We start from the raw sequence: 12693 nt of genomic DNA on the forward strand, positions 1-12693 counted from the left end.
ATGATCCTTACCATTGGAGGTAAACAGAAATCGCTTGTCTGACAGGGAACCGCTGAAATAATAAACACAAAGATGAGGAGGTGAGTTGCTTCACTGGATCTTAATGACTGGGACAGCGCTACCGCATGGGGCTCAGAGCCTTCCCCCACCTCACGTGGTCCTCAGAGCACCTGGCAAGGCCACTCTTCCCTCGGTCACTGGTATTTCACAGACCAAGAAACTCAGGCCCTTTGAAGGTAAGCAACTTCCCTGAATTCATACAGGTGACAAGTGGCCAGGACTCTGGAGGCACTGCTTGTGAATCAAAATTCTGTGCTCTCCCATCACGCCACGCTGTACTGGGACGGAATGTACACACATACGGTCTCCAGAACACGCTGAAACCCCAGTTACTGAGTCTGTGGTGGCGGAGGCAGAAAGGATGCCTGCCCTGGACATGCTCTTTGCTTCAGCAGACACCCCCACAGCGCCCCACTCACGATCAACCGTCAAGGACCACTGAGGCATGCAGATGCCCGCTCACTTTGAGGATGGGCATGCTATCTGCTGCCTTCGCTACAGACTTCACTCCTGCCCTGAGTGGCCCTGTGTCAGCCTGAGGACTCGGCCTGGCCTCTCTCTCCAGTCACACTCCGGCCTCCAGCAGCAAAGACTCCCAGCCGTGAAGCAGTTCCTGCCTCTGGATAACAAGGCGCAGCTGGAGAAAACTCAGAGCGCCTCACCGACAGGTCCTGACCCGGGCCCCCACGGCTGCTGGGCAGTCCTGCCCGGCTGGCCTGGACCCTCGGGGCCCCCCGGTGCTACAACTTGTATCACTCTCCTGGCGAACTTATCAAATCAGCCTTGCTCTGCAGTCGTCTCCTGCAGAGAAGAGGTTCCTAAGGCCTGCCATCACATTTTTCTTCTTGTAAACCCCTCATCAACTCATTGCTGTGACAGTACAGAGAATGAATAGAAAACTTGAAATTCTCAAGATTCATCTTATTTGCATCATACTTTATGTATTGGATACTAGAGGTAAACAAAAAAGGTAGACATCACTGTCATGTTCAATTATTTTACAATCTGAGTACTGCTTACAGTTTTAAATGTTTTGACTCAATTACTCTGCCAATAATGGACAAAGAGTACTGAAATGTGAAATCCACAGAGAACCCAAAAATAGTCTGGACAAGAGTATTAGCACATTCACATCAAAGGTTTTGTTTTTTGGTTTTTTCTTAAGTAACAGGTTTTTCTTTCATATTCTTTGTCCACTCTCAGGAAGAGACTCTGTAAACCTTGGTTTTCCACATTCAGGTTCTATTATGATCCGTGCTGAACATAACGCAGGGACCAACCATTTCATACATGAGAAAACGCAGGCCCACGTGGATCATTGAACCTCCTTCAGTTCAGTTAGTGGCTGAGTGGGGGTGAGGACCCAGTTTTCCTAGCCTTTAAAGAAAGGGTCACACTGTTGGAATTCACATTTTTGTGATTCATGTTTAAATTAACATGTATTTAGAACCTCTTCTTGATTTTTTCCATTTCCTCTAACATTCTTGCACTAAGTATTACACTTCAAGTTTGGCCGGATAAGCCCAAAGAATACTGCCTCTTCCCTGATCGTCTGGATGTGCTCCCACTGCCATGAATCATTAAAAGCTTTGTTCTGTGACTCAAAAAGAGAAGTTAAGGCAAGAAGGTTAGCTTTGGAGTTAACCCTGAGAAGATGATGATGCTGGGGAAGGCTGTGCTTCTAAGATCTCTCTGCCTGTCTTTCCTCTATTATCAGCTGGAATATGTTTTTTCATTTCACCCAATTAAACTAATTAAATACAACCACCTAGAGAATTCTGTAGGTAAATAAGCTGCTGCTTTTAAAAATGAAAACCCCCTAGGGAGGATGGGATTGAGGCATTTGCACACTGGGGTGAATGAATCAGATTCCAGGAATTGCCAGCCTTCCCAGAGGGCTGTAGAAGCCATCACGAATCGTCTGATGCAAACACAAAGCCCTCCCTGCAGATGGTCTGAGCCGTCGGCCTCTGTGTGAGGTCAGTGGCTCTTCCTGATTCCATTCTGGTCTTCTCAGATCAGGGAAGTGACCTGACCCAGGATGAATCCCAGAAGAACCCTAGATATTTACTTTAGGGACCCCTTCTTCCTCAGCGGCAATGCTTCCTTCTGTGTGTCTTCCTGAACACCAAACAATCATGCGTGGGAACAGAAGTTCAATGACCGCATGTACAGTGCTTCCCCAACAGCAAAACAGCACCGACCAAAACAAATGCTCCCTGAAGACCTGGGAATGGAAACCAGTGGAAGGGACGGTGTGAGCACACAGTTTACTCTCTTCTGCTGGGCACAAAAAGACCACAGGGCCAGAAGGGAGAAGGGACCTTGATATAGTTCTAGACTTTCTGTCTATGCACACCAAAGCAAAAATCACTCAATTAGTTCAAATACCTATATGGAATTTGGAGCAAAACTTTGCTAATTCATTTATGATTTAGATTTCTGGACTCTTGTTTTTGCCCTAAAGTTTATTATCAAATTATATAAAGTGACTTCTAATGTCGTAAGTCCAGTTGATGTAGCAGCAGTAATTGAGGACATTATGTCTACTGTCATTCAATAGCTTAAATACTTTTCTTCAAAAGTAAAATAAAATCCAAGTAATACAAGTTTAACTTTTTCCTATCCTTTTTTTCTAAAAAAGCATGCAAATGTATTCAAACATAGGCAAGAGACCCAAAAACAACAAACTTAAGGCCAAAGGCCAGTTCTTTGTTTCTATTTGAGAAATAGCACCCCAGCAGATCTAGGTCACAGATGGATGCCTTCCTGATAAATAGTACCGTAGTATCAGTAGAGCAAACCATAAAAAACATAAAAAGAAATAGATCTTCAAAAGTCAAAGTTGAGCAGACATTGAAAGCTTACTGTGCTGAAGCAATACGCTAAGCTATAAATACTACAAATCAGGGAGCCTGCGTGCTCAGTCATGTCTGACTCTTTGCCACCCCGTGGACTGCAGCTCGCCAGGCTCCTCTGTCTATGGGATCCTTCTGTTCTCCTGGCAAGAATACTGGAGTGGGTTGCTGTGCCCTCCTCCAGGTGATCTTCCTGACCCAGGGATTGAACCCACGTCTCTTATGTCTCCTGCATTAGCAGGCAGGTTCTTTTCCACTAGTGCCACCTGGGAAGCTCCCCATAAATCAGGGTATACATTTATAAATCAGGATATAAATTTTAATGTCCCAAAGAGTTTGAGGTAAATATGTAAGTGAAAAAAAAGTATATACTTACGTGTGTGCATATATGTGAGCATATATAATACATGTGTACATAATATAAAATTTATGTTTATAGTGTATGAGCACATACCATGTGGATATACAGTCAGCCATATCTGCAGATTCTGCATCCCCAGGGTCAACCAACCAGAGTAAAAATATTCAGGGAAAAAAATTCCAAAAGGCAAAATTTGAATTTGCCACATGCAACTCTTTACACAACATTTACAATAGTATTTACAACTATTTACATAGCATTTACATTATATTAGGTATTATAAGTAATCTAGAGATGATTTAAAGTCCATGGCAGGATATGCATAGTTATATGTAAATGTTACGCCATTTTCTATAGGGACTTCAGCATCCCTGGATTTGGGCATCCACGGGAGTCCTGGAGCCAATCCCTGAGGACACGAACTGTAAGGGGCTCGGGGAGCACTGTTCCCTCACTAGGTGGCCACCCGTTCCAAAGGGAGTGTCCCTCTGGACCAGTCTTAGCTGCCTGTTTACACGGATGGACATCTGGATCACAAGGCTAGCCTATTTTAGTTATAACAGTTCTAGTTTTCCTCTCCAAAAGCTGAGGAAACCTGAAAGCATTAAAAACTGAGGTTGAAGTGTTTAAAGCAACTGACATACTTTTTTCGTAAAAAGCTAAAGGATCAGAGGATAACACAAACGGAAGTTAACAAAAGCCATCTTTTTTTTTCACTTCTCAACTATTATTCATCCTTAAGAGACTGTCTCTAGGGATCCTCTAGGGATTTCTGTGGTTCTGCCTGGGTTTATTTCAGTCCTGTGTCGTCTTCAGTATCTTTGGTAATATTGGCGATAATAAGTAATTTACTTATTACTTATAAGAGAGGAATAAGCCTTTATTCCCTCCCACTGAAGCACCTGAGAGTAGAATGTTCTGCTGCCCTGGGACTTTAGAAATGTGCCATTTTAACTAACTTGTCAGCATAAACAGCTATTTCATTGCTACAAGCTAAGTCACTTCAGTTGTGTTGGACTCTTTGCAACCCTATGGACCGTAGCCCATCAGGCTCCTCTGCCCATGGGATTCTCCAGGCAAGAATCCTGGAGTGGGTTGCCATGCCCTCCTCCAGAGCATCATCCTGACCTAGGGAGAGAACCTGCATCTCTTAAGTCGGCTGCATTGGCAGGTGGGTTCTTTACTATTAGCGCCACCTGGGAAGTCCAAATGGACACTATAAATACTACTCTAAGCACTCACACTTATTTTTCCCAGTTGACAGGCCCTTGGTATCACAAGCCAGCTGTCTTTAAAAAACTGTGAGCTGATTACATACGCCTGCAGGGTTACCTTGCATTCAGAACAAAAGCTAAGTACTTACTCCCTTGAGAGAACACCATTGGCCAGGATTCCTTCATATCGACTTATCCCTTTGCGCAGAAACACGCTGATCTGACCACCCACTTCATCTGCAATCACTCCTGCATGGATGGCGGCTTTGCACAATAAAGAGGTCTGAAACACAGCAACGTCATCACTTATAAGTGACTCAACAATGCATTTCACACATGGTGGGAGTTTTCCATTTTGTTGCAACTTGTGGTCAGGATGCCTACATGACCCATGATATGGCTAAATTATAATTCATTTAAATAAAAAGCAGAAGGGAATGAAAAAAAGTATTAGATAACCATCTCAGAATGACATCAGACCTTTTTTTTTGCTGCATCTACTGCGAGAATGAAGACCATTCTCAGCAATCAGACTGTCGACATCCCAGAAAATGTCGACATTACCTTGAAGGGACGGATAGTCATTGTGAAGGGCCCCAGAGGCACCCTGCAGAGGGACTTCAATCACATCAATGTAGAACTCAGACTCCTTGGAAAGAGAAAGAAGAGGCTCCGTGTTGACAAATGGTGGGGAAACAGAAAGGAACTGGCCACTGTTCGCACAATCTGTAGCCACGTACAGAACATCATCAAGGGTGTTACACTGGGCTTCCGTTACAAGATGAGGTCGGTGTATGCCCACTTCCCCATCAACGTTGTTATTCAGGAGAATGGTTCTCTTGTGGAAATCCGAAATTTTTTGGGTGAAAAATACATACACAGGGTTCGAATGAGGCCAGGGGTTGCCTGTTCAGTATCTCAAGCCCAGAAAGATGAGTTGATTCTTGAAGGAAATGACATTGAACTTGTGTCAAATTCAGCTGCTTTGATTCAGCAAGCCACCACAGTTAAAAACAAGGATATCAGAAAATTTTTGGATGGTATCTATGTTTCTGAAAAAGGAACAGTTCAGCAGGCTGATGAATAAGATCTCAGTGATCCTGCTGCAGAAACAAGATAGCAGATGGTTCTGTGGACTCAGTTGTGATATTTTAAAGAGACAATAAAAACTCGATTTGAGATTTTTTTCTATTGATTATCATTTCAAACTATTTGACTAGTAAGCAGTTAAGTAAATTCTAGTGTTAAGAACAATAAAAAAAAAAAAAAAAAAAGAATGACATCAGAGTCCTATGTTTATGCTGACTAACTTGGGAATCTTTCCACTAGCTAGGAAGGAACGGAGGTGATCTACAGTATCCGTGGCTCTCCAGTGAATAATGCCTCCTGGGGCCATGCCCATGTGTGGTCACCTCCCACACCAAGGCTGAACTGGGCCACAGCACTTGTTCTGTTCTGCTACAGGTAACATGGCCCTGCCAACTGTCAGTGAGGCCTCCTGAGACTCCCACCCCAGATGACCTGTCACACAAATCCAGCTGCAATTCTAGGCAAAGGGAGCTTAAGAACCAACCAACCCACATTGTTAACCCACAAACTGGCCAGCAAAGAAAACGGCTATCATTTTAAACCATCATTTTAAGTTCTGGGGTGACTTGTTCAGCAAGAATAGATAGCTGCTCAGTTTCTTACAAATCCTAAAAGATCATGCTGTTAAAATGCTGCACTCAATATGCCAGCAAATTTGGAAAACTTAGCACTGGCCACAGAACTGGAAAAGGTCAGTTTTCATTCCAATCCCAAAGAAGGGCAATGCCAAAGAATGTTCAAACTACCGCACAATTGCACTCATTTCACATGTTAGCTAAGTAATGCTCAAAATTCTCCAAGCTAGGCTTCAACAATACATGAAATGAGAACTCCCAGATGTTCAAGCTGGATTTAGAAAAGGCAGATGAACAAGAGATCAAATTGCCAACATCTGTTGGATCATCGAAAAAGCAAGAGAATTCCAGAAGAAACATTTACTTCTGCTTCATTGACTATGTTAAAGCCTTTGACTGTGGATCACAACAAACTATGAAAATTCTTCAACAGATGGGAATACATGACCACCTTGCCTGCCTCCTGCGAAACCTGTATGCAAGTCAAGAAGCAACAGTTAGAACTGGACATGGAACAACAGACTGGTTCCAAATTGGGAAAGGAGTACGTCAAAGCTGTATATTGTCACCTTGCTTATTTAACTTATAGGCAGAGTATATTATGCGAAATGCCAGGCTGGATGAAGCACAAACTGGAATCAAGATTGCTGGGAGAAATATCAATAACCTCAGATATGCAGATGACCCTTATGGCAGAAACTGAAGAGGAACTAGAGTCTCTTGATGAAAGTGAAAGAGGAGAGTGAAAAAGCTGGCTTTTTCAAACATTCAAAAAACTAAGATCATGGCATCCAGTCTCATCACTTCATGGCAAATAGATGGGGAAACAATGGAAACAGTGACAGATTTTATTTTCTTGGGCTCCAAAATCACTACAGATGGTGACTGCAGCCATAAAATTAAAAGACCCTTGCTCCTTGGAAGAAAAGCTATGACAAACCTAGAGTGTGTTAAAAAGCAGAGACATTACTTTGTTGACAAAGGTCCATCTAGTCAAAGCTATGGTTTTTCCAGTAGTCATGTATGGATGTGAGAATTGAACCATAAAAAAGGCTGAACACTGAAGGATTGGTGCTTTTGAATTGTGCAGAAAGACTCTTGAGAGTCCTTGGACTGCAAGGAGATCAAATCAGTCAATCCTAAAGGAAATCAATCCTGAATATTCACTGGAAGGATTGATGCTAAAGCTGAAACTCCAGTACTCTAGCCACCTGAAGAGAAGAGCTGACTCATTGGAAAAGACCCTGATGCTGGGAAAGGCTGAAGGCAGGAGGATAAAGGGATGACAGAGGATGAGATGGTTCGATTGCATCACCGACTCGGTGGACATGAGTTTGAGCGAACTCCAGGCGACAGTGAAGGACAGGGAAGCCCAGCGTGCTGCAGTCCATGGCATCAGAGAGTCAGACAGGACTTAGTGACTGAACAACAGCAACAATGCAGTTGCAATAAAATTGAGAACTTTTGTGATCTTTAATTTAGAGAGCTCATATTTCCTGAACTAGATTAGATTTGGCAAAGTGAGTCAGTTTTCCAATGGTTTCTATCATCGTGAAAAAAGCGGAGCATCTCATGACAAAGAAGAAATAAGAGAAGAGAATGCTGAAACAGATGCAGATACTACCCCCTTCTTGATCTGGAGGGAAAAAAAAGAATTAGAAGATAGTAATCTTTAAAAAGGCAGCTTGCCTTTTCATCTTTTATGAATTTTCTTTTTTTTTTTTTTTAAAGGTGTCTTATTATGGTTTTAGTCTCTTAGGGCACAAAATAGAGGAGCTAGCTATAATGGAGACATCCTGAATGTAAATTCAGCAATTTAGTGCATCACCCTGTCTCTGTCTCCAGCTCTACCAGATGTGAAGTCATCTCACTGTTCTGGACCCAGCTTCCCAGTTCTCTTGGACAATGAAAAGGCTGGACTGGGTGGTATCCAGAATCGCTCTGTGATTCTAAAGGTCACCCTGTATACTATTATAGGGTCGATGCAGGGCTGCTTCCCTTTCTCAGCCCCAAATAAAAGGCAGATTGATCCAGGGGTCAGCTGGGCACCTATTCCCACTGTCTCTGGGATCACCTGGCTTCCTCTGAATTCAGTCTGGGGATGGGATGCTCTTCATCCCAGGATCCCTGCCCTGCATAGAGCTCTCAGTGGACTTGGCATGTTCAAGGACCTCCTTGGTAACAAGAGGACAGGTTTACAGGCCAACAAGCAATGGGACCTATCAGCTTCATTGACAACAAATATTCTCATTTCCCATGGTCCCTAGTATTGATGTACCCAGTGGTATGTGCCCCTTTTATGGAATTTATTTCATTATATTATTGCATATTAAATTCCACATATTTAATATTTTTTCATTATATTAAAGGCAGGACATAAGATACATCCCCAAGAGAATAACCACCAGATCTGGCTACCATAATATCATAATAAAATTGTAAGCCCTTTCCTGGGTTATTTCCAGGAAGGAAGGTTATTTCCTTAAAAAAAAAAAAAATCACTCCACCAACTTAAATAAAATTGATGTTTTCTAAAGCTGAGGCTTTTTGGTCTTGTTGTTCAGTCACTAAGTCATGTTCGACTCTGTGACCCCATGGACTGCAGCATGCTAGGCTCTCCTGTCTTTCACTGTCTCCTGGAGTTTGCACAAATTCATGTCCATTGAGTTGGTTATGCTATCTAACCATCTCATCCTTTGCCACTCCCTTCCTTCTCCTTTTGTCTTCAGTCTATCCCAGCATCAAGTTCTTTTCCAGTGAGTTGGCTGTATGCATCAGGTGACCAAAGTATTGGAACTTCAACTTCAGCATCAAACCTTCCAATGAATATACAGGATTGATTTCCTTTAAGATTGACTGGTTTGATCTCCTTGCAGTCCAAGGGACTCTCAAGAGTGTTCTCCAGCACCATGATTGGAAAGCATCCATTTTTCAGCATTCAGCCTTCTTCATGGTTGAACTTTCACACCTTAACCTGACTACTGGAAAAACCAAAGCTTTGACTATATGGATTTTTGCTGGCAAAGTGATGTCTCTGTTTTTTAATATGCTGTCTAGGTTTGTCATAGCTTTCCCTCCAAGGAGCAAGTGTCTTCTAATTTCAAGGCTGTAGTCACCATCCATAGTGATTTGGAGCCCAAGAAAATAAAATCTGTCACTGAAGGGATGGGACCAGATGCCATGATCTTAGTTTTTTGAATGTTGAGTTTTAAGTCAGCTTTTTCACTCTCCTCTTTCACCCTTATCAAGAGGCTCTTTAGTTCCTTTCACTTTCTGCCATTAGAGTGGTATCATCTGCATATCTGAAGTTGTTGATATTTTTCCAGGCAATCTGGATTCCAGTTTCTGATTCATCCAGCCCAGCATTTCCCATAATGTACTCTGCATATCCGGCTTTCCCAGTGGTTCAGCAGTAAAGAATCTGCCAGCAGTGCAGGATCTGCAGGACACGTGGGTTGGAAAGATTCTCTGGAGAAGGACATGGCAACCCACTCCAGTGTTCTTGCCTGGAAAATTCCATGGACAGAGGAGCCTGATGGACTACAGTCCATGGGGTCACTAAGAGTTGGAAACAACTGAGGCAACTTAGCACACACTCTGCATGTAAGTTAAACAAGCTGTTAGATGAACAGCCTTGTCATACTCCTTTCCCAATTCTGAACCAGTCCATTGTTCCATGTTGGGTTCTAACTGTTGTTTCTTGACCTTTAAAAATTCACACTCAGTGAACTAGATTTTTAAAAATTTTCCTTTTGAACAATAGATTTATACTTTGTCTTCTAGCTATTTGGGGATCTACACTTCACTGAAATATAAATACGGGAAAGCCTATATTAACCAGTGATTGCCTTAAACAAAAAAATTTAAACATATTTCTTCAGGAAAGGGAATGCAATGGACAGCTGAGGAGAACACCTGCAAGGTTCATGAACTTGGAAGTTGGTGGAATTAAACATCTCTGAAGTTCCCTGAGCCACAAAAGATGGCCAAGCAGATCCGCATGAGAAGACTCAAAGAAATTATCAAATCATCCCAGAACTGGAGCATTTTTCTAAGTCTTCCTTTAAGAAAAAACAACTTGTACTAAAAAGTATTGACAGTATTAAAATAAAATGTAATAAGAGTAAACGTTTTAGATTCACTTTAACATAAAGACGGCTTCCCTGGTGGCTCAGTGTTACAGAATCCACCTGCCAATGTAGGAGACACAGGTTCGATCCCTGGTCCAGGAAGGTCCCATCCCTGGTCCAGGAAGGTCCCACATGCCATGTGGCAATCAAGCCCGTGGGCCACAACTACTGAGCCTGTCTGTGCTCCAGAACCCGTGCTCTGCAATGAGAAGCCACCGCGGTGAGAAACCCATGCACCACACCTAGAGAGAGGAGCCCCCCACTCACTGCTACTAGAGAAAGCCCTGGCACTTCAACAAAGACCCAGCAGAGCCAAAAATAAATAAATAATTGATTTTTTAAAAAAACATGAAGAAAGCACATGTTCAAAATTATAAAAATGTATTCCTCAGTCTATTCAGTGAATTGTTTTAGTGTCGCTACAATCTTCATAATGACCATGATAACATTTTCCTTAGAAAAGTAATATACATTTACCATAGAAATTTTAGAAAATATGAAAAAATGAAGTCACTATATTGTCATCACTCAGAGACAAGCACTCACCTATATGATGGATTTATTTGCCTCTGGCTTTTTCTGGGTGTAGGCAACTGGGTTTCTCCCTTTCTCTGCTAAATCAGGAACACACTTTTTGCACTGTCTCCCCTTGCAGTACTTCTTGAATATTTGGGGGGAATGGAGAATTACTGAAACAAGTTAGTTAAGGGATGTGTTCTGCTTAAAAGCAGACGGTACAGTCAGCAGGCTTGGGAGAAGCTGCCAAGAGAAAAACTGTTCTGAGCGCTTTTTATTTCTGGTTTCCAGGTGAGGCAGAGCTTAAAGTCTGTGTTTCTTAACTGGCATGTTAAGCCTACACTGTACGATGCCTTCATTCACCAGCCAAGGAGACAGAAGCACAGAATCTTCAGAATTCTAAATGATCGTGAAAGTTTTCTGTGACACCTCCTGACAGACTGTCCCCTTCTCCTCCTCACACATCCAGGCCACCGTGACAGAGGCTGTAATCTCCACACACTTGACACTTTCAGTGATTAGGGCCCCACTGTTTCTGGAGACACCCTATCCCATCTTGCATTGTTCAGTTATTCCTTATATGCTACGGAAAGTGGCCTCGTGGATCTTCATTCTGCCTTTTGAAACAACACAGAATGAACCAATTCTCTTATTATTATTATTGGAGTCAGTTGCTTTACAATATTCTGTTAGTTTCTCCTGTACACCAAAGTGAATCAGCTGCACTTAGACCTCCCTCTTTTTTGGATTTCCTTTCCACTTAGGTCACCACAGAGCTCTGAGTAGAGTTCCCTGTGCTGTATACAGTAGGTTCTTGCTAGTTATCTATTTTATGTGCTGTGTTGTGTTAGTCACTCATTCATGTCCAAATCTTTGCGACTCCATGGACTATTAGCCCGCCGGGCTCCTCTGTCCATGGAATTCTGCAGGCTAGAACACTGGAGTGGGTTACCATTTCTTTCTCCAAGGGATCTTCCCAACGCAGGGATCGAACCCAGGACTCCTGCACTGCAGGCAGATTCTTTACCGTCTGAGTCACTAGGGAGCCCTATCTATTTCATACACAGTATCAGCAGTATATATATCGATCCTAACTTCCCAGTTCTTCCCATCACCACCGCTTTCCCCCTTGGTGTCCCTGTGTTTGTTCTCTATGTCTGTGTCTCTACTGAGGCTTTGTATATAAAATCGTCTATACCAATTTTTTTCCATATGGATGGACCTAAAGACTGCCATACTGAGTGAAGTATGTCTGAGCCACCAGGGAAGCCCATATAATTGTATATTAACTATACATAAATAAATAAATAAAGATGGTATACAGGAAAAGGAAAGAAAATTATCAGAAGGGGAAAAAAAAGCAAATAGCCATGTTGAAACAGTCCACATGGTAAGGAGCTGAGGACAGCTTCCAACCAAGAAGAAATTGAGGTCCTCTATCCAACAGTCCACCAGTAACTGCATGCTGCCAACACCATGTGAGCTTGGAAGCAGATATTTTCCTAGTGGAGCCTCAGATGAAACTGCAGCCCCAGGGACACCCTCGTGTCACCTTGGATAGAACCTGCTGATTGGGTGTCCCTGAAGCAGAGAACTCAGCAGTGCGTGCTCGAACTCCTGACCACAGAACATGAGAGGTAATACATGTGCTTCAGGCTTCCAAGTTTTTGGTAATAGTTATGTGGCAATAGTTAGCTAATATACCCACAATATCAACATATACAAAAGAGAGACACTAGTCCAACTTCTTTGAAGAGATGCGTTTTCAAAATACAAATTTTCCCTCCAGATAAAAGCATACTGAGAGCAAATGGTATAAAACCAGCTAGTGCGTCAAACAGGAAACCTGTTTGTCAGCATTTGCAGGTCACCACCCAGGAAACCATTTAC

At 42.6% G+C, this 12693-nt stretch overlaps 1 protein-coding gene and 1 pseudogene across 1 annotated transcript in view; one reads left to right on the forward strand and one right to left on the reverse strand.

Annotated features, from left to right (window-relative positions):
• DCBLD1 (discoidin, CUB and LCCL domain containing 1) overlaps nt 1-12693 on the reverse strand; it is a 69448-nt gene that overhangs the window by 8053 nt on the left and 48702 nt on the right. Inside the window, exons 6-7 of the mRNA XM_065911590.1 lie at nt 4643-4776; nt 12-52 (exon numbers count right to left, since the gene is read on the reverse strand). Of these exons, the coding sequence (XP_065767662.1) occupies nt 12-52; nt 4643-4776 (175 nt within the window). The remainder of the gene's footprint in view (nt 1-11; nt 53-4642; nt 4777-12693) is intronic.
• Nucleotides 4990-5686, forward strand: LOC136150743 (large ribosomal subunit protein uL6 pseudogene; annotated as a pseudogene).

This window comes from Muntiacus reevesi, chromosome 19 (genome assembly GCF_963930625.1).
Source record: "Muntiacus reevesi chromosome 19, mMunRee1.1, whole genome shotgun sequence".
In the NCBI taxonomy this organism is placed as follows: Eukaryota; Metazoa; Chordata; class Mammalia; order Artiodactyla; family Cervidae; genus Muntiacus; species Muntiacus reevesi.